Source organism: Lottia gigantea, assembly GCF_000327385.1.
Source record: "Lottia gigantea unplaced genomic scaffold LOTGIsca_2, whole genome shotgun sequence".
In the NCBI taxonomy this organism is placed as follows: Eukaryota; Metazoa; Mollusca; class Gastropoda; family Lottiidae; genus Lottia; species Lottia gigantea.
In genome coordinates this window covers 5034605-5057765 of record NW_008708400.1, presented here as the reverse complement: position 1 = coordinate 5057765, position 23161 = coordinate 5034605, and the positions used below count along the sequence as shown (strand labels likewise).

The 23161-nt window shown below is 34.7% G+C and overlaps 4 protein-coding genes across 4 annotated transcripts; all 4 read left to right on the top strand.

Moving 5' to 3' along the window:
* Positions 1–1157: 1157 nt before the first annotated feature.
* LOTGIDRAFT_103620 (hypothetical protein) lies at positions 1158–3508 on the top strand (the record flags this gene model as incomplete). The annotated part of the gene is made up of 5 exons (XM_009053437.1): positions 1158–1337; positions 1588–1768; positions 2168–2284; positions 2707–2843; positions 3170–3508. 5 exons carry the CDS (start codon positions 1158–1160, stop codon positions 3506–3508), a joined length of 954 nt encoding a protein of 317 aa, XP_009051685.1.
* A 3506-nt stretch (positions 3509–7014) lies between these two features.
* LOTGIDRAFT_208999 (hypothetical protein) lies at positions 7015–14680 on the top strand (the record flags this gene model as incomplete). Its single annotated transcript, XM_009053436.1, has 8 exons — positions 7015–7197; positions 7542–7719; positions 8170–8286; positions 8530–8666; positions 8998–10026; positions 13093–13320; positions 13722–13769; positions 14198–14680. The coding sequence occupies 5 exons, from the start codon at positions 7015–7017 to the stop codon at positions 9334–9336; spliced, it is 954 nt and encodes a 317-aa protein (XP_009051684.1). The 3' UTR covers positions 9337–10026; positions 13093–13320; positions 13722–13769; positions 14198–14680.
* Positions 14681–16225: 1545 nt separating this feature from the next.
* LOTGIDRAFT_228385 (hypothetical protein) lies at positions 16226–19159 on the top strand. Its single transcript, XM_009053435.1, has 3 exons — positions 16226–16351; positions 17624–17712; positions 18210–19159. Exons 2-3 carry the CDS (start codon positions 17658–17660, stop codon positions 18635–18637), a joined length of 483 nt encoding a protein of 160 aa, XP_009051683.1. The 5' UTR covers positions 16226–16351; positions 17624–17657; the 3' UTR covers positions 18638–19159.
* Positions 19160–20372: 1213 nt separating this feature from the next.
* On the top strand, positions 20373–22094 carry LOTGIDRAFT_152943 (hypothetical protein; the record flags this gene model as incomplete). Its single annotated transcript, XM_009053434.1, has 5 exons — positions 20373–20442; positions 20826–21013; positions 21260–21358; positions 21620–21703; positions 22044–22094. 5 exons carry the CDS (start codon positions 20373–20375, stop codon positions 22092–22094), a joined length of 492 nt encoding a protein of 163 aa, XP_009051682.1.
* Positions 22095–23161: the final 1067 nt, after the last annotated feature.

Genomic DNA, 23161 nt, shown 5'->3' with positions numbered 1-23161 from the left:
TCAAAACATGCAAATGTCACTCGAGGTCGCGCATATGCCAAAATGCAAGCGTGTAACTTGAAAGTATTGCACATTGCTCATTAAAGATGTCAACCAACAAGCGTTTCAACTCGCTAAATGCCTATTAGCTTTAATAAGTACTCATTTTAATTTCAATAAGTTGACCTATTTATACTATAAGTCAAGTATATAACATACTCATTATCATAACTTTGCGCGTATTTAGTTTATTCAACCAACTTATTAGAGTAAGGTCTGACGTACTGACATTTGACGGAGAAACAATTGGAGGTAAGATTATATTTCAAAACGTTCTTTTACCCCTATTTCTATTTAATATGTGCTAGATTTATTGAAAACATTTCCTTATTCATGACCAAAATGGGCTAAATTTAGTGAATATGTGTCCCTATCCATGACCAAATTTGCTAGATTTATTAAAGATTACCAGTCAACTCGTCTACAAGACAACTCGACAACAAAAATTTTGTTGGTTATCTCGTCTACAAGAACTCGTTAAAAACAATATTTATATACAAGAACTTTACATAAAAAATCTTTTGCCTTATTCATGACCAAATGTACTAGATTAGGTCTTAAGTGATAGGGGCTTTTGTCCGGAGGGGCTTTTGTCCGTCTTCCGATTGCCTAACCTAATATATGTACTAAGTCAAGTATCTAACATCCTTATTGTATCTTAAATTTCCGCACCTTTAATTTATTAAACCAATATATGGTAAGGTTATATATTTGAAAACGTTCTTTTACCCCCTTTTTATACGCCCACATTATAATGGAATTTGAGTAATTGCCATTGACTTAGTAAACACTCATCAAAATTTGTTGGCGATATAGAGGTGACAGTTTATGTCAGAATTTTATTAAATAATGTGTCTTTGTTTAAATCAACAATATCTTGCACAAATTAGATTTTTGGTATGATTTGACACAGATAGGTGACTACCCTTGATATACTGAAAATGTATCAGGAAAGTGGGCGTATCTTGCTAGGCAACCACTTGTTTTAATTACCAAATGTATTTTGAAAGTAATCAGACTGGAGTGGAGGGAGGTGAGGGGACAAACCAAAGTTCCGTTTGTTTTTTGTCTTTGTCTTTAATCAGAAACTTTAATGATTTCTTTATCAAGGAAGAAAGATGAAGTTAATAATAGACGTGGATACTGGAGCGGATGATGCCATGGCTATACTTTTTGCAGTAGCTCAGTGTCATTCAGGAACGGAGATTCTGGCAATAACATGTGTGAATGGTAACATAGATTTAAATAACGTCAGTAGAAATACTCTCAGAACTTTGCAGTATGCAGATGCATTACACGTGAGTGGTTGGAAACATTTATCAATAGCACATTGAGTACAGTACAGTTAGTGAGTCGGCCAGATGTCGATTTGCAATCCATTCCACAAGTTGAATTGCCTTATAAGAACAGCTCAATGGTTCTTCATATTTTTTAAAAGTTATTCTCATACTGAAATGTATGTCCTTTGATATTGTCCTTGCTCAAAATTTCATAGTTCTGGATGATAACTTTAAAGAATGCAGTTAACCCAAATATTTTGCTTTTCAGATTCCTGTTTTCGAAGGTGCCTTCAAGCCGCTTCTTTCTCAAGGCAACACTGAGGATGCTAAGAATTATTTTGGAAACGACGGTATGGGGAATGCTGAGTGGACTGATCCTGTAGATACGGGGATGGTACAAAAAGAGAATGCCATACAGACTATGATAAGATTAACGAAGGGAAATCCTGGTGAGTGTAGCGAAATCTCTCTGTTGCTTTCGTCTTAAAACTGAAAGTAAACCGACTTAGTAGCAAATCAACAACGGCCAATCGTCAACGTATCCGAAATAATATTTTACTCATTACCGGTTTTTTACGTTTTTTTTTGTAAATATAATCACACGTACAATATTCTTTAATAATTTATTAGTGCTGGTTAAAAAGGTCGTTTCCATTGATTACATGTCATCTCCTAATACAAATCTATGTAAGGGGATTTGGTTTTAATGAGAGGGCTAACAAACCTCCACCTCTCAAATTGAAACAGCGACGATAATATTATGGATTATATGTACATGTATTTCTTGGATTATTCCATTTATTTTTCAGACCAACGTCAGGTCCATAATTTTCCGTTGTCCATTTCAGGGGAAATAACTCTAGTTACATTAGCTCCGTTAACCAATGTAGCTCTAGCTCTCCAATTAGATGAAACTTTCAGCTCCAATCTAAAAGAAGTGTTGATCATGGGAGGAAATATGGAAGGTTTGAATTTTTTCCCTAACGGCATGTAGACTGTCACTGGTGAAAACGATAAGGCAGAAAGAAAGCAATGACTCTAAATACACCTTGAACACTCGTATAGGCATCGTGTCCAAACCACGCCCCCATTCGTCATACTTAATAAGACCATGTCAAAACCCGTCTTCGTGATACAGCGCAAATCAACGTAGAGTAATATGACAGCCTCTTTGCGTCATCGTTAGAAAGATGCAGGTTCTATAATGTCACGCTTTGATTTTATTGGTTCAATAAAACGAGATTGCTTTTGATAACAAGTTAGATTACAACGGAGACGAAAATTACCAGAAATTGTAATATAATTTTAATGAGATTGCACCCAATTTTTACTTATATGCCATATTATAATTATAATTTCTGATGAATGGATGGTCTTTTTATTACAGGTAAAGGTAATGTCAGTTTTTCAGCAGAGTTTAATTTTCACGTGGATCCTGAAGCCGCTGCTATTGTTTTACAAGATCTGAAATGTCCTGTTACCATGGTAACGTGGGAAGCTTGTCTGAATGCTTCGATATCTTGGGTAAGTGTACTGAATAAGCCTTTTGTCCTCATCTCGTAATTCAATCTGTAATTCTCTGAGATTTGTTCCAAGAGAAAGTCGAATGTGTTTTTTTTCTAGAAGACTGTGTATCATCTATATATCGGAACCTGTCAATATAGTTTCATATTTCCATGGACTAAAAATAACTTCATAAGTGGCAATTATCAACCACAATCCTTTGGTCTTTTTGTGATTGTGCAAGATGCGAGTCCAGATAAATCACAGTCGAAGCTAGAAGAAGACTTTTTCACCATTTTTACCTGATTCACCTCGTTAAGACTATTTTTCTGTGATATTAATTTCAGAGCATTATGGATGAATTGATTGTGTCATCATCATCAAAAAACATGGAATTCTTCAAGAAAGTTTCTTCTAACGAATTTAAACATAGAGATAAGTGGGCTAAATTGGGTCTTGATGACTTCCGGTCATGTGATTGGATCGCAATGATGGTATTATTTGACAGCTCTGTCTGTTTGGAGTATAAAGAAGTCTATGCAAGCGTCGAGACACAAGGAAGATTAACTCGTGGTAGTGTAGTGATAGATTGGCTGAATTTACAGAGTGAGAAACCAAACGTACGACTCGCAATGAAACTTAATAAGGAAAAAATCTTCCAAATTATGAAGGAATTTCTGAGCTAACAATGCTATTTGTTTTGTCAAGTATATCAGTTTAGACACAGTAGACAATTTTCAGACTGTCATCATCAATTTCAAAGCGATTTGAAGCATCTTCAAATTACATATGAAATAACACGACAGACGTAGATACCAAAATCAGAAAATAAACTTCGATGACAGCCATTTAAAGGAATATTATGTCTGGAATGAACAATTAAACTAGGCCATTAGAGCATAATATATTCATCAGTAGATATACCTGGTGTCATAAATAATATCACAGGATCCTTATATAATCCGATAAATCCAAAAAACATGTAATTATCCATAAATATGCAATTAACTATTAATATTAAGATTGAGCATTTTTTGATTACTTAGTTTTATGAATTTCCAATTTTCCAGATTTTCGAGGGATTCTGTTGTAACTTTATGACACCAGGTAAGTTCACTGATGAATATATAGGGCTACTCATAGTGACCATTCTTGAGAACTTGAAGGACATTCAAAGACCTAGTATCACTTTAAGATAAAACCGAACAATACCTCAAACGGGAATGCAAAATCTGAGAGGGAATAGATTTTCTAAGACTACTAGGAATTAACGGGATCTGGGAGAACTTGATCAATCGATGGATTCATTCGACTTGAGCATATAAACGACTAACAAGTTGGCGATTACTCAAGTTGCCATAAATAATTAATCGTTTTCTTCTTTGTAGTAAAATTTGATTTGGTATGACCGAAACGCTCAAGTCGATTGAAATGATTCCGATAAGATACTCTCAATAACCAGTCGACCATCTATAGTTGTAGTCCGATATATATATCTTACTGAGATAAAACTTCAAGTCGTTTTTCATATCTTGGAATTTTGTACATTACTTTGAATAGCCTGTTAATAAACGATTTACTGCCGATATTTTTTGTATTACTATTGGTCCTCAACTTCTTTTAATACTCTCTCATCTATATCCAATAGCCTTCAACTGTAACCTATATTTGTGCATATGCGGATTCAAAAATGTTGTCAAAATTAAAAAATGGAACTTTAATTCAAATCGGTTTGTTTCGATTTTTCTTTAGCAATCCTTCAATTTGACCCATATTTCATGAGGAACCAACTCGACAACGGCCACAAAATGCGTCCCCTATTTTCGTGTACAATGTTTGATCTATAAATAAGTCGAGAAAAAAAAACGTTGTATGGATACCCAGTGAGTATGGATAGAAAATTCTTAGTATTTTTCTTTAATACCAAGTCATTATAACTAGTGACAATTCCTTCAAAGAATCACGATTTAAAAAAGATTAGTGACTGTCAAAAAAAGACAAGTAAAACGAGTCTTTTATTGATAAAATTCATTGAAACATAAGGACACATTGTGTTCAATAGAATTTTCTGCTGACATGGAATCCGCTAGTTTGTCACTGGAATATATTAAAGCAGGCGGCGCTTTGAATTCCGGTTATGGCTTGGGATAATAAGGAAATTCGGCTGATAAAACCTGTGATACTTGGACTCACTCCACTAATTCATTTGCCATCTCTTCAACCTTCTACAACTTTTTCCAGAAATCTCGTTGAAAGCTTTCCAATATGTCGAATGAAAGCCTGACCAATCTTTAATGTCTCCTCAAAAATTAAATACTACCAGTTATACTCATCCGTTAGAGTTTTGCAGTTCACAAAACGACTATTTTTAGAATTATCCTTCCGCCTCTCATTAACTCACCAAATCTTAATATAATGCAATTTCAGACATTTTGTATATGTTAGAAAAAGATAATAAATTTGATATTGCTTTGAAACGATTGGCGAATTTTGCAGGTTGACGCTATAAATGTAACGAATGTTTATCAAAACATGCAAATACGGAGGTCACGCGAGGTCGTTCATGTAAATTTTTTTAACATTTCCTGAGATACACGAAATTAAAGTTTAAACCGCCATTAGAAACAGATAATAAATTTGACATTGCTTTGAAACGATTTCAAGAACGATTCTGCAGGTTGACGTTGTTAAGAGGTCACGCGAGGTCGCACATTTAAATTATTTATCATTTCTCGACACGAAACTAGGTTGACTTGACTGTAGACGTACTACTCAAATCTTTCAGAGAGTATTTATCCGCATGGCGTAATCAGCTAGGTAGGATAAAACGAAGAAGGCCTAACTAGCCAACAATTTATTCCAGTACATGTTTAGTACGCTATAGGTTCTCATTAATATTAGCATTGGGGAAACTAAGGAGTGTTTTGGTTCACCTACACTTAATTTTCTCCACAATTTAAAGGTAAATATTGGTTCTTGAAAAGTAATATAAAGTAGACGCATTAATTTTGGCGGGTACTTTTTAACGTGTTTGCAGGTTCGTTTTGTTCAACACACAAGATTAAACCAAATTTTCTTCTATTTCTGTGATTTTTTGAACTGAACCCGTTTTGTTATTTCATAAAACAAAAAGTAAACAATTTGAAATACATAGTTGGATTGATGCTACATTTTAAAATAGTCTATAGAACGCAAGGAAATAAATAGAAAACTCGGAAAAAAATTGCTTCAAAATGACTCTATATGTCGCACATGTAAATTCAAATTTTCCAATGAAAATATTTCATCTACCCAGAGACAACCTAAGAATTAAGATTCAAATTCACTTGAAAATAATTGGAAGCGAGTGATTCAGAAAATTTATCCCATATTTGATTTAAAGGTACAGATTTGCCACTCAATTTGACCAATAAAGAGTGCTTTTGTCTCAGAAACGAGCTCTTTTTAGCTTAGCTAATCAATATGAGTGATCACCCTCGAAATGAGAGCTATTTTTATGCGCGTGAGCAGCATGTTTCGAATTAACCGCGCTTAAAAGTGAGAACTCATGTTTCCTTGCGAGTCTGCCATATTTTGAAAATATATACCGGTATAAGCTTATAGATGCAGAAAGTGTAATTCCTAGTTTGGAGAATTTGTGATGGAATTTCGTACATTTCAAGTTGCTCTGAGGATTATTTACATATATTCGAATCTGTCATTACCTAGTGGATAATCTTAAAGCTTTATTCAAGTTAAACGTTTTATAAGATAGCCTACTTTATATATAAATTATTCTGCTGTATTTCAAAAGGTAAGTTATTTGTAGTAATCAGGTAATTCTACTTATGATTATATACTCTTATTTACCAAGAATTTAAGCTTTATGAACATTTTAAGAGGAAGATAATTCTAGTTTTTTAATTCGGCCCAGACAATACACAAAATCTATACTATAGTATCATTTCATTTCATCCGAGCTGCAGATCTGGGTAACATACGCCTACATAATGGCAAAACAACCTACTGTTAATGTTCTGCTATCGGTCAGTAACAGATTCAGCGGCAGTGGCCAATTACCACTGGCGTGGTAAGCGTGGTAAATAGTCATAAGTACCCTTACAGCTATATACCACGGCGTGGTAACCGTGAACGGCATAATTGCATTTGGTGCATACGAGCCTTTAATGAAATAATATTTTGTAGATATAAAATGAAGAAGTTGATAATAGATGTTGATACAGGAGTAGATGATGCTATGGCTTTATTACATTGTATTGGACAGTCTAAAGCGGGAACGGAGGTTCTAGCAATCACTTGTGTTAATGGTAATGTGGGACTTGACCGTGTTCTTAGAAATACGTTGAGGACGTTACAGTATGCAGATAAATCAAACGTGAGTGTTACTAAAGATGGTTTATGTCACGATTCGGTTATTCATATGACTTGACCTCGGTACTTACTTATGCACTTCGCTGTTCCCGTAGACAACATTTCACTCGAGTCTTAAGTCCTGGGCTGCCCTCGCTAGTTGTTTCCAGGTGTGCCATCTTTTACTGTAAGCTTCAAGGTCGATCCCATGGCCACGTTCCCTGTTTAAAAATTTGAAGACACTAACCACTGAGAATAAATATCTTAGTCATCCTGGTTTCTTTTTCAATTGAGTATGCTATATTTTACCTTTCTAACAGGGACTTTATATTTTTAAACGTACCAATGATCCTTACTTTTTCATATTAGATACCTGTTTACAGAGGTGCTGTTAAACCGCTGATTCCTTGGAAAACTGAAGGTGCCACGCATTTCCACGGTAATGATGGTTTAGGTGATGCAAAATGGGATACACCAGATGACATCAGTTTGATCCAATCAGAACACGCCGTTCATGCTCTTATCCGATTGGTTAAAGAACACCCTGGTAATGTTCAGATTTTTTAAATGTACATGCACATAAATACAAACTTGTCTATTAATTAAGATGGTTAAACAGATCATACAACTGCTAGAATCTGAGAGCAACTTAACGGACTCCAAGCATCTGGTGGCATCTGAGAGATATAATTATTTGATGAAAAATCCAAGGTACCACACCACCATTTATTCATTATCTGTTGGTCGATGGGAGGTTTTCGTTGACCAGAATCCAGTTGATTTATGTGTGCAACTGTATTCGATTGTACTATTATGAGGCAAATGTACACTTAGTGTGTTTATAATAGCTAGTAAAATTCCTAGTTTCAAGTATTTTTCGTACATTTCCAGTACATCTGAGACCATTTACATATATTCAAGACTCAAATCATCCCCCAAAATGGCTCACTTGTCCCTTTAATGAAATACATTTTGATAATTACTTTTGAATTTTTAGGGGAAATAACTCTAGTTACTTTAGCTCCGTTAACCAATATAGCTCTAGCTCTTCAATTAGATGAAACTTTTAGCTCCAATCTAAAAGAAGTAATGATCATGGGAGGAAATATCGAAGGTTTGTAACTTCATACCTACTCTCCTGTAGAAAGACCCTTGTGAATCATTTTTGGATTCGGTGAACCGCATGTGTTCAAAACTTAGTTTTTTGGGTTTGGGCTTGGGCCTCCTCTTGTCCCGGAGTGGAAGTGGCGTCCAACGTCGTTATGAAGGAACGAAGTTGAATTTTGGGTTTGGTGTTGCTTTCTATGAAAAAAATGCATGTAGTTAAGCTCTTCTTCATCATGTTTGTCTGTTTTAGGGAAGGGCAACGTTAGTTTATCAGCAGAGTTTAATTTTCATGTTGATCCTGAAGCCGCCGCTATTGTTTTACAAGATTTGAAATGTCCTGTTACCATGGTAACATGGGAAACATGTATTCATTCTACAATTTCTGAGGTATATTTCTTAAATTGTCTTTAACCTTGCGATGCCATTATAAGTACATGTATATGTTTACCAAGATATCTCACAGTAGTACGTAAATCTTTTATTGAGAAGAGCTCTTATGATATAGCTTGCACTTTGTTTATGACTTAGAACATGCTTTTGCATAACAATTTTGTCAGATGATTAAGGGTGAATGGAATCAAAGAATACGACATGAAACATCTACAGTGTTGTTGAAATATATACCGGAATGTAGAATATTGGCTTCTACATTGTCCAGAAGCACGAGTATACAAAAACATATTTACAACGCAAGTGAACTATTTTCAATCATTTTCAGGAAGACTATGAAAAACTGTTACTTATCCAGACACCAAGGGCAGAATTCTTCAGAAAAATTTCAGATAATCGACAACATCTGATTTCCAGCAAAAAGAAATTAAACCCTGGTTTTAGGAGTTGTGATTGGTTTGCTGCCATGGTTCTGTTTGATGAAAGCCTGTGTCTGGAATATATCAGTGCTCATGCCAGTGTGGAATTACAAGGGAGGTTCACACGGGGACAGATGGTAGTAGACTGGCTTGGGCGATGGAGTGACATGCCGAATGTAAAAATTGCAATGCGGTTAGATCGTGCAAGACTCTTAACCACCATGCGCGATTTTTTGAGTCAAGAATAATTTGTAGATGAAATATAAGATCCTAAAGCAAATATGCAGCCTTTCTCTCAAAACTAGTTTTAAAATAGATTCCAAAGATTCCAATGTACGATTCTCGCATTGTGTTCTTTTTAATTTCTGACACCATCATTCAAAACTAAGTTGATTAACTTGATTAAAATGCTGATGTTTCGGGGTTTTTCTGAAGGTTAATACATCTACCATCCACAATCTCACGAGATTGTTTTTAAATTTTGTTTTGTGGAATTTGCACACAATGGTATTAGTCTGAATTTCAAACGCAAAAACCACTATATATAACATGTTCTGAGCTTCAAGAATAGTTCTGACACCATAAAGCTACATAGTTAAATACAATATTTTATTGAAAGATATTTTTCACAACAAAGCAACAAAAAAACACGCATCAATAAAATACAGGTGGTAACATTTCTTTGTGAAACTGGAAGTTATGTTTTCGTGTCACAAAGTTTTGTATTTGAATATGATATGTATTTTTCAAACATGCGTATCCGCAGACCTTCAGTGCAAATTTTCATTTTTCGGTCTCTTTTGGGTATGGCTGGATCAATTGACAGCATTTAGACACCAAATGGAGAAAAAAGTGGAAATGAAAATCTTCTTAATTTGTGAAAATGATCTGTACTTAGGTTGCTGGAAACAGTTTCTTGTGGTGCATGTAGTTATTGTTCTCTGAAAAATATAAGCCAAAATGTAAAAATGGGCAGATTTTACTCGCAAAGGTGCCCAGTCATATGTCTACACATAAAGATAGACGCCGCGGTGGCTCAGTGAGTTAGACGTTTGCTCGCTAACCTGAAGGTCCAGAGTCAAGGTCCGGCATAGGTCGAGATAATACCTTCGGATATTTCAACCTGGTTTCCGCCTGTCAGTGATGCACGTAAGAGGGGCTAGTCGTTCGGATTGGACAATAAAACGAGTGCCCGTGTGCCACAGGCTGTGCGCGTTGAAGATCCATCGACAGTTGAAAATCGAAAAAGAGCAGGCTAAAGGTGGGAATAGACGATGTGTGGTGTGATGTACGGTGCGGAGTGATCGATGCAGTAGAAAATATTAGAAGCGAATCGTGCCCGGACCCGTACCTCGTGTGTTCACTTCTTCTATTTTCGTTTGTATCGATTATCCAGTACCATATACCGCACCGGACATCGTGCATCGTCTATTCTCAACTTAATACAGCTGTCCTGGCTAAATTTCCCTCATTGTATCCTTGCCTGTCTTCATCAGCCCACATGGTGCAGAAAAGTAGGACGTAAAACTCCATTCATTTCATTTTTTACAGCTAAAAATAATCGTGTTCAGTTCAATTCAATTCAAAGCTGACAGATTGTGATACGATAGCAATGAGGAAACATTAATCTCAAGTAATATCGAACGGATTTCACTCCAGTGTCAGCCAACTATCTTGATAAGATGTTCGTACTATAGTAGATAACTGTAGCAAAATATGTTTTTAGGTATCCGTTTTTGAAGATAAGGTCCTTTTGTTTTTGAATATGTGTCGACTAGTTTTCATGATCCTACAGAACGCCATACTTTTGTTTTCATTGTGGCAGTGAGTACTCTTTGTTCCCTTTCTTCGCGGCTTTGTCTTCATCCTATGCTTATTGTCTTTTTGGGAACGGTATAGGAGTCAGAACAGTTCTAATTTCATTTTAATCGGGAATTTAGCAATGTACCACCATTACCAACATTCGCAACCAATCACCATAAAATGAGAACCTTTAATGATATTAACGGTAATGAATTAAAGTTAATAAATTAATTGAATTAAATGAATGAAGTAAGAATCCGTTGACCGAGAAACTTTGAATCTATACCTCATATTGTCTGGTGTACTATGCAAGGGTTTCGTTTTTTTCTGTAAGATATCACGTCTTTCTCGGACTAAAAAGCTGCCAAGAAATGAAAAGTCCCAGAATCACAATGAATATGGCAAAATTTAATATGGAATAAAATTTAACAGTAATGTGTTATAAGCCAGTTAGTATCTAGTCTTATCCTACAAAAAAGGTTGTTACGAAAAATCCACAGGTAAACGAGAATTGAAGGACTGTGGAAAAGACAATCACCAAGGTACCTTGAGGAACAACCAACCTTAGCCAAAACTTTATAGAAATTGTGGACATTGTCGATACTAGGGTCACACATGGGACAGCATTCAATAAAACCAAATACTATACTACATATTTTCTATTCTATATATCTTCTACCAGATGTTGTCGAGAAGCGGTAATTACCGGTATTGGCCTTAGGCGTGATCTGAAAGGCCAGATGCTTCACTAGATGATTTATTTGTGGTCTGTCGACGAATGGTGGTTCGTTAACGTCTGTTTCCGGTTGGTTCGGCAGCTATACCGTTTTGATGAAATCGTGAGTTGAACGATCTTGGGTTCGAATTTATGGATTTCTTTATCGTCACTTTTGGTGATATTAAACCATTGGCAATTTTTATGTGCTTGTAACTACCCTGTCTGAATGTCTCTGGAGACTGATGTGAAGGTTGTTCCCATATACGGTGTGCAATATAAGTCTTACCAGTAGTCCATAGTTGCCTTCTGTGTAATTCGCCATTTGGAGAACTGTGCCCTCCAAATCTGCTATCGACAAATTTCGCCCCTACACCGACTGCGCTTTGGCTGGAAGCTGGAATTTGTTTAATGTTAAAGAATGTTAGAAATGAATGGGTGCAATAAAGTATAAAAGCAGGTGGTATTAGTATTATGCAATAATTTGGCATTTGCTGAATTTGGAAGTTTAGGTTAGAATGATCTGGATGTATCTGCTAATGCTTCATTTCGAAAATTAAAATTTGAAGTCTTATGAAGCTGATGTGACGCCAAAAACGTCTGACAATTCGTCCTAAACTTCCGGTTAGTGTCAGCGGATGCTTAGTTAATAGTTTGTGATTAAATATGTATTTCAGAATTTCCATTACCTGCTATTTTTACTTAGTCTGAAATAAGAAAAGAAAACTATTTTATAATATCATTGATACAGAAGTTATATAATAATGACCACTTACTATCAATGTGGTCAAGTGAATATCTTGCCATTGGTACTACAGCTGCTCTCCTACTTCCTGTAAATTACATATATCTAAGTCATAATAAAGGACTCGAAATCAACGCTAAGATTACGGAAAATATACATTAGTCCTTTTCCTGGGTATTATCTTCCTCAGGCAACCTTTTCCAACTATTTCAATGCCATTAAGTTTGTCAACTCTCATCACTTTGGGAAAAATTCAATGCTAATATCTACATATATATTTGGGCAGTTTTATAACTGATTGTTTGATTAAGGTGTGGTGTTACAATTGATAATGAATTAAATTGTAATAGAATCAATCAATAGTATCATTCAACCAATGATCAAATACATTATATATCTGTCAATTATACATTATTGTTGGTAAATATCGGTCACGTATACTTTATTGTTAGTAAAAATCGGTCAATTATTGTTAGCAAATATCGATCAATTATACTTTATTGTTGATATATCTGTCAATTATACATTATTGTTAGCTGTCAATTATACATTATTGTCAGTTGTCAACTTTATATTATTGTTAGCTGTCAATTATACATTATTTTTGGTAAATATTGGTCAATTATACATCATTGTCAATATATATCTTTGTACTATCTGTGGCTGTTGAATAATTCTCGCTCTTCCACAAGAAGTGGACTGAAAAGAACTGCATAAAATTTGACTTACGAATGTGATGATCATGATGATGATCATGGCCCAGTCTTGATCTGAGACCAAATCGTCTTCTGCCAAAAATGCCTATATTGTTTAAGTTATTGTAGTTGTTGTATCCGTAAGGATAACCACCGAATCCCATGGGATTGTAGGCTCCAATGGGATTGTAGCCTCCAATGGGATTGTACCCTCCAATGGGATTGTAGCCTCCAATGGGATTGTAGCCTCCAATTAAAGGTGCACCGCCACTAACTGAAAAAATGAACTGGGTTTTATGTCTTGTATTTTGCATCAACATACGTTTCAAATATACTTATATCCCTTGGAAGATTATTGTGTGTTGTGGTGCGAAAAAAAAGCATCGTTGGAATTCTGGATAAACTCATGTCTAATCCTTAAATTTTAAAAACGCTAAATAAAATAAAATGGAGTTGTACGTCTTACTTTTCTGCACATTATGTGTTCATGAAGATGGGTAACGCCACGTAGTGTGCAATGAGGGAATTTTTCCAGGACAGCGGTCTTAGCCTACACTTTTTGATTTCAAATTGCCGAGGGATCTTTAACCACAGACTGTAGCACAAAGTTTTATTTCCCCATCGGAACGACAAGAATTTTTTTTTCTATTCACTGACATGAGGAAAATGTCTTACCTGGAACGTGGTCGCGTTGCACGTTAACTCTTCCAAATCTATCGACAACTGAAATACAACATACTTTTATATAGCGAAACTCAATTTTATGGTTTTTTTTGTACACAACTCAGAAGTAGAACCTGATCCTGACCCCTATTCATGTTACTCCATTGCCCCTCCGGATATATAACTTGCCCCTCCGAACAATTGGGTTTGGCTATAACGGACCTGCATTGGTTGGATTATTATATTTTCTTCTGGCATATATAACTGGAAAACAGAGATGCGACCAATTTTCGAGGTGTCTAATTCGTGCTGGACTAATCGATCGGGGATAGTTTTCGCTGCAAATGACAGGACTAATTCGTTTGAGTATTTTACTTCACAGATTTCCACAAGTCACATATTATATTATAAAGTTATCAGAATGATCGTTATGTATATGACGATATATAACTACTTCTCTAGAAAAAACGAATGAATGAATTGTTTACCATGTGTGTTGACGTGAGCATCAATATGGTCTCCATGTCGTGAATACCCTGAAAAACAATCAATGTTTCAATCTGCATTGTTCATTAGTATTGTTAATTTGACATGGATTTCTGTCTATTTTCCAGAAAAAAAAATTTTCATTATGGCATAGGAGGAAGTTTGTGGAAAAATTGCGGGAGTATAGCCGGTATTTATCAGGCACAAAACTTCAGACGTTTCCATTTCCTAAAATTTTGTCAATGATGTCATAGAAGTGTTATTACCATTATAACACTTCTGCAGTATAACTAAGACATTCTTACTGTTCCTGAAATCGATCCATGCGCATTTATTTTGATGATGCTTTGAAATCAGAACCATGCCAAAGGCATTAGGTCACATACCTTACCTGTTACTTGTTGTCGTCCGTGAAGAAATGGTGAATGACCAACACTGGGTCCGTGATATATTGCGGCCTGGGCTACATATGCTACACAAAGGAGGGTAATAAAAGACAGCATCTGAAAGTAAGAAGTGTACGATTAGCTGACTATCCTGCCTTAAGAAACGTTCAAGAAGAAACCAAGGGAAACATATAGGAAATGTGTTTTCAGGCAGCATTAAAAAACTATGGGGCCATGTTTCTTTACCAACGTTGTACGTTTATTACATTTAATGTCGCACATCGTTGCTGAAGGAACATGGTAATGGGCTAAACAATGGTATTTCCACGCATTGTGACAAAAATTGGTCTTCTGTCCACTCAAAAATTTAATGTGATTGATAGCAAATTTTGTTCCGTACTTCCTTCATCTTTAACTCTAGCAGCAATATTCCAATGGAAAACAAATGTAAAATGGTCAATAAGTCGGATAAGAAATTTGTAACAATAAATAGAGATTGTCCTACCTTGATGGTTACAAGCAGATAAATAAAGTTTTACAGATGTACCTTATTTATAACAATAGTACTATGACGTGAGTTCATCCCCAACTGTGACAGATGAACAAAATGGTCACTCAATCATAATATGACACCAAGTTTTGTCTAATAAAAGTATTTATAATGTCAATTAAGGGTTTCCTAGCCCCAGGGTTAGCCGTAGTAAGTAATATCTCGAATATAAGACATAATTGTATTGTATTACAGCTACTATTATTCAATTGTAGTATACAAAAATGATTGAAAACATAATAAAAACACAAAATATAATCAACATCCTATACACCCTCTGAATGTTCCACATTATTCAAATTTTACATAAAGTTTTTGATGTTTGTAAATAATGTATTTTATCTTTATATCACATGTTTTTTGTCGTTTGTAAGTACAATAAGTTCCACGATTTTCAGTCAATGATAACAAATTTGAAGAAAATTTTATTATTTTATATTTCAAAATGAATAGGAGATATCTCTTAATTTTGTCTCCTAAAAAAATATATAATGAAAAATCGTACTTAACAATCTCATTAGTAATTATCCATCATTTATTGACATTATTGGCGAATAATTGACCCTTGTCATGAAATTTGATTAATAAAAAAGTTGATACTTCTTCATCCAATTGAGGGAGCTCTTGTCTTATTTTTGTATTTGATTTTTTCATTGATTGAATTGGCTATATACATAAAATTTTTGTTTTATACTTGACATTTTGGGTATGCCTCGGAAAATCTGTTTGAGGATCACAATGGACGTTTTTTCTGTTACTGTAAGTTTGAATTAAAATCTTTTGATATTTAGAATATCAAATCGACAACTAAATGCCTAGAGTTTATTTCTAATGTGAGATACATATTTCTCTTGATTTTAGTGTTGTTAATATCTACTTAAACGTAAACAATTTATACAATAAATGATAATCAGTTACAAGGAAAGGTCTTCATTTGTAACCTAACATATGTTTCATGAACAGCGCATATGCATTAGATAACACCTTCCTTTCATAACATATCCCAGAACCTATAAATTACAACAAACACGTCAGGGTTACGCACGTACATACGTCGTCTGGAGCACATTACCAATTATACAATGCGACTACTGTTTGAATGTCGTATAAAATATCCTAGACTGACCAGAAAAACCTCTTACATCAGTTAGACTTCTTCACTGGACACGATGAAAACCTAGCTTGTATATCGGATTAAAGATAGCATTCAATTTAAATTGGTGAGTTAATACGAAGATCGATTTAATTTTCCAGGCTTGTGTCGACGCTTACACCAAGTACCTAAAATTCAAGTCTATTTTATAGATTTCTCTAACTTTGACGTGTTATGACAATGAAATTGTTTGAAAGAAATCAGTCCCATCTAGTGACCTAAAAATAACTGAAATTTACCGACCGCTGTTAAAGAAACATACTACAACGCCTATGTTCGAATTCGGAATATTGATTACGAATAGCTCAAATATTCTGTTATTTATTTCTATATATATATATATATATACATACATATACATACATATTGTTTCCGGTGAGAATCTTTCAGACATTGTCTAATATCGGTAATATCTTTAAATGCTGGTTATAATTCGCTATGTATCTACATTACATTTATTGTCGTCGCCCATGTCCGTCGGTCCACATATGGCTTGTGAACACAATGGAGGTTACAGCTTTTATCTGATTTTAATGAAATTTGGTGTGATCATTATGCATGAGATCTTGGTCAAGTTCGAATTTGAAGATATTTCGATGAAAGGTTTTTGAGTTATTGCCCTTGACTTAGGAAAAATGCGTAAAACTTTGTGAACACATTAGAGACTACAGTTTTCATCTGATTTAAATGAAATTTGGCGTGACCATTTATTATGATGAGATCTTGGACATGTTCAAATTTGATGATTTTTTGATCAACGGAAGTTGAGTTGATGCCCCTTGACTTAATAAAAACGCATCAAAATTTGTTAGCTTGTGAACGCGATATAATAGAGGTGACAGTTAATGTCAGAATGTTTTTAAATTTTCTGTTTGTTTAAATGAACAATATCTTGCACGATTTTTTGTACGATTTGACGCAGATTGGTGACAGCCGTTGATATACTGAAAATGTAACAGGGATGTGGGCGTATCTAGACAACCACTTGGCTTCTCTTATTCTTGATATGACATTATTATATGTCATATGTCATTTTATTTCATATGCTGTTACTGTTTTAATTTCCAACCTCGATCAAAAAATTTCGGAAAAATAAATTACTGTAAAATAACTAGTTACTAATAACTAATAACAAAGTCTTCACAAGGTCTTCATCATACATCAAAATATTATTTTACAACAAACATTTATGTCTGTTGTGAATACAGTGATAGCTTAAACTGTCGCCTTAAAAGATAATAATAATACGTATGTATGAATTATATACAGATACCATTGTTCAATTGTAATTGATTAGTCACGAACTTTGGGGTATTTTAGACAATGTCTTGTATTACAGAATTAGATGAACGGCCGATCATTATACAGACAAAATGAAGCCTGCTATCTTGATAACGGTTATTTCCAGCTTTGTAGCCACTACTATAGGTAAGCATGCTTTCACTATTTTATTTCATATAATTTGAGTTTTTTTGAAGGTTTTTCAAATAAAGACTCCTGGTTCAAGTGTCCTCAATTCAGTTGGAATCTGGCTCGTGATGCTTACAGGGGCATAAACAAATTAACGAAAAAGCCCCCTTGAGTTTCCCATTTTTAACCTTACTTTGATGAAGGATTTTTGTGTGTAAACACGAGTGGAAAACGGAGATAGCATATATATTAAGCGAATAAAGAAAATGATACAATGATTTCTTTAAATAATATCAATTTTTCAAAAAATAGCTTTAACAATAATATTGATTACTAGAAATTTATGAAATGAAAGACAAGTTATGGACTACGTCACAATTTTCCAAAATTAGATTTACAATATTGTGAAGCACCCATCAGAAGTAAAAAACTGATTTGAATGTATAATCATTACTTTTTTAAAGATACATTTACTTTTGTCGCTCATATAGATTAGTCTTCATTTACTTTTTCAGGAAGAAGTATTTACATTTCTGGACCAAGTTTGGATTTACAACCCAGATCGACTGCATTTTTAGAAACATCTCTATTTGATAGACATATAATTTCACCAAGTGCTCCTGGTGTAGTTCCTTATCGCATACCACTGAGAATATCAGCCACACCACGATATATACAAAGGCCAATTGGACTGGCTCCTCAGTCAACTTTTAATGCTTTGCAAAGACCACCATTTTATCCCCATGACCACCACGCATTTCCATCACGACGTCGACTGGATCATTCTCATTCTCATGATTTCTTTGGAAGCGGGAGAAGACACAGGCATACGCTACATTCCGAAAGGAAAGACAGAATGGAGAGCAGTAGAAGACGAAGACGACTACGAAGATTGATACAGAGACACAGAGAAGCTGAAGAGAAAGCCGCTCTGCGAGGGTAAAAATTTGGTCGGTTCTTTGCAATAATATACAGTAAAATGGTTGTGGATTCACAAAAACAATTTAACAAGTAGTGTCTTATTAGGTTTAAATATGTCAGAAAGGATCTTGACTGAATTAAGATTCACGCGGATGCCAATGACCAAAAACAAACCTCAAAACAGAAACATACCAGACAGTTAATCTCGGTGTTCTTGAAACACATAATATGAGACATTGAAAGAAATGACCAGTAAGAGAACAGTGAAACCGAAAGCGAAAATCTTGTCTAGTATTATTTGATTATCTATATACAATGTGAATATAGAATATTGGATGTCCAGGAAAGGATCAAACAAGACCTATCAATCAATAAAAACTAAGCCTGTCTGACCTTCATGTAGCAGGTCTCACATTGGCTAATATTTAGGGAAAGTTTCCGCCATTATTGACGTATATACAGAGAAGGAAATGATCGTGTCTTTATTTTTGATATAAGATATTTATTGTTATGTATTTGAAATGATAATAAATGTTTAATTTTACTCGATTGCTTGATTGATACTGATTGATGAATCGAATTTATATATTTATTAGTGTGGTTTTTATTGCTTTTTATGATATTATAACTAGAAGAGAACAGAATTGTGGTGTGCTCGTCCCTTCTGTAAGAAACTAGACATAGCTGTTCTCTGATGTCCAAACGAAGAGTTTTAACCGTTCTTCTTTAATAAGATAATACTTCAAAGTGCAAAGCTTCATTCCCTTACCAAACTATTTTTGCTATTTCTATAAATAAGGAAATATATTCAACAGTGGCTAAACTACTAAAGTCCACGGTCCCAATCGGGTGGGTCCCACCTCAAGAAGAAACTGCAGGAGAATATAGGGCCTATGTTAAAAATGAATTTTCCGTGGGGAGGTCCCAACTCACTTTAGTCCGCTGCCCTCACTTATCTTGTTGAGCCACTGATATATCGTTTGTTATTGAGCGGATTGGGTGCGTCAGATTTTGTCGTCTTTGTAGGAGTATATATAATTGTAGTTAGGTGCATCCGTCATCGGTAAATGATTGGAACAATTTAAAAACTGACTGATTGCAAGAAACCAACTTTGAATGAAACGCGCCCAAACGATCCAGAAGACTGGCACAGTGGCGCCTTCGGTGGTCAAGAGGTATTTTATTGTGACATGGTTGTGCAATGCAGAGTTCTGTGGCTTTTTGGTTTGGTTACGTGGCAAAATCAATGTTTTAGAATTTCCCCACCAGTTACAGTTAATATATCTAGATGACCTCGACAGTACCATCGTTGCGAGATACTTTATCTAAGGTTCAAGTATAAGGTCACCCAAGTTGAAATTAGGTCATAGTAAAATTATCATATTATAGTTGTCTATTTGAATATAAACATGAGATAGAAAACTAATTTGTTATCTTCGCAAAGATGACTGTCTTTATCTGATGGTCCAAATTCCATTTCAAAAGTATACACACACATATTCAAATTTAAGTAGGACTACAGACGACAACGATTCGGGTATTATTTTCATTACAATCGAATATACCCCTGCTTCAAGAGGCAAGAAATGCCAGTTGTTCAATGACTTTCATAGCCATAAACTATTTTAAATGCCAAGCTACCATAGCACAAAATGTAATCTGCCTTTCATACAAGTCGCTCGTTTGAAAAACCTTCCATATCTCTCCTGTTATCTTTACATAATAGTTCATAAGATCATTCGACTGCAGACGACAATATGGCGGCTTTAAACGGAACGTGGAAACTTCTTAGCGTGGAGAATTTCGAGGAATATTTAGGGGCGATAAGTAAGTAAATGTGCATAATACAATATGATTTTTTTTACCCTTATTGCAAATTATAAGTTGAGGAGGGGGGGGGGGGGGATGTATTGTAGTATGCTACCTTTACTAAACAGTAGAAAGACAACTCGCTTATTGGCCTTATCAATGTTGGAAGCACATGTTGCATTCTTCCACGCTATCCACCCTGTAATCCGAATCACTTATAGCAATGAGTCGATCGTGCTTAGAATGGTACCCTGTATCATGTCCGTGCGCATGTTATACTGTCACAGAAGTTCCTTTCAAGTTCAAGTCCTTTGAGGTAAAGATATTCTTTCTTACAAAAATTTGCCAAGTAACTATAGTGAAATATGTTAGAGCAGTATCTGTATCTTTTATTTCATCAGATGTTTCGTCTCAAGATATACCAAGAGCTTTAAAACTCCTCACACCAGAAAATAACATTACTCAGGAAATAGAGATCAACGGCGAGAATATTCGGATTAAAACTAACACGCCTGTAGCTTCCAGTGAAGTCAAGGCAGTGTGTAATAACGAAATTGACGTTCGAGCCTTAGATGGTAGAGAGACCAAGGTAAGAGAACATAGTATGTTCAAATACTTCAATTCCAGTTGGAGAGGTTAGTCTTAAACACCAAGTCTACATCATCGTACAGTATGATAGTACATAACCTGTTTTTTTCCCGTTATTCATTAATATTATCTACAAATATTGCAAGACAGCTGAAATATTCACAGAGCTTGGTCTCGTCTATCGATATCTTTCTACTTGAATATGTCCATATTTTTGTAATCTTTTGAATGCCATTTTATGTCCTAGGCAGTTTATTCTGTAGAAGATAACCAGATTATAGAAAATGTTAGTGGACCATATACAGCTAAGATTATTCGATGTTTAGACGGTGATAATATGAAAATGGTAAGTGTGTATCTATCATAAATCCGAATATCGTCAACAGCTATACCGACACGAAACTACGTAAGGTTTTGGCATGGAAATAACACATATGAACGTAGCATATATAAGTCGAAAAACTACAATGTTTCTCCAAAGCCTTCATATCACATTTTTAAATGTGATTAAAGGGCTTTTTTGAAATGTAAAGCCTTTTTTCAAGGCTTCAGGGAAGAGATTCAAAATTATTGTGAACTACGTTCGCGTGTGTTATTTCCATGTCAGAACAAAACGTATGCAGCCTTAACATTTTACTTCACCACCTGGAAAAAACCGCAAGATTGTACTACAGATTATGATTTGGTGCAGGTACTCCACGGAGAATCATATCGTATATTTGGATGTATGAAAGTTTCAATTGTAACGCTATTACTAGTTTCTGACACCCAGACTTCTCCCGTCTGAGTCGCATGGCCATGAAGATGAGCAGCTGTCCATAACTCTGTATATATAACTAAATAAATTTACGAGGTATCACGCACGTTTGCGCCCAAAGTAAAAATATCTGTCAGAGCGTCTAAAAAGTTATCAGGTTTCAGACTACAGTCGTTGAGTTTCTTTATTTGTATAGACGCATCATACATAGAATGTTCACCTCGACAAGTAATACAGATTGCCAATATTAATATCAAAAAACTTTTTTCTCCAGGTTATGAGTTGTGGAGATGTGACATCAACAAGAACGTATGAAAAAGTATAATCCCTAACTATTCTATCTTGATCAATGATTATTAAACTATTTATTTTTGTATCATGTTTAAAATATCCCCTATATATTTATTGCCCCTATTATTTTAAAACTTTACGGTAACCTTCAAAGTTGGTTAATTACAATCAATGCCCCATAGCTCTTGCTCACTATAGCAGACGATAAAGCAAAAGAAACGCATTGAATCGGATCTGCGCAAATATCTTAGATGGCCCATACATTTCAAATATGCTTTAGATCTAATTGACAGTTGCTTCCATTCGACACATCAAGAAGGAATTCGACACATCAAGAAGGAAAACATTTAAAAAGTCGGAGTAAAAGACAAATATTATAATTTTCATTTACTTAACAAAATAAATAATAATACAATTTCCGGTTACATAGTATCTATATAATGATAACAATCAATTAGTAACATTACGCCACAAAATAGAGTGCATAGTTAATGATTTCAATATAACAAGTTGAATGTTTCTATGTAAGAATATCAGGATCAGCTCAAATGGACTACCCTGGAACCTTCGGAGAACCAATCCAAATTTCAATATGGCATCGAATGCATATATATATTTTCATCAACAATCAAATTGCTCATGATTTTCAGTCCAATAAAAAAGCGGACCAGTGCTCTGAATTATACATTACATACATAATCAAAAGATTAAGACTTAAAGATGATCGAACAATATCATTAATATTCACCAAAAACATTTGTTAAAATAATACAGTTAGGATAATATATCTGGAAACAAAGCTCGACCCTTGACAGATTTAAGTTTCTTACACAAAACCCTCAATACAAGAAAATAAAAATCAAGAATTTCAAGTAATAATCTTCAAATATTGTAAAACTGGCATCACAATGTATAATTATTTCATTGCTAAATATCTTTTCAAATACATAAGCCAGACTAATATCTTTTCAGTAATAACTTAAAATAAATTAAAATGGTTCTTACGCCGCAAACAGATTTGGGCCTATAGCTAACTTTCGGTTTGAATAGTCCACGTTTCAAGACAAACATACGAAATGATCATGGCGACAAATCATTCAT

Bases quoted from the DNA above. Each gene is read 5' to 3' on its own strand.
- LOTGIDRAFT_228385 (XM_009053435.1), top strand. From the start codon at position 17,658: ATGAAGCCTGCTATCTTGATAACGGTTATTTCCAGCTTTGTAGCCACT. The intron at 17,713-18,209 runs GTAAGCATGCTT...TTACTTTTTCAG, and splicing joins CTTTGTAGCCACTACTATAG to GAAGAAGTATTTACATTTCT.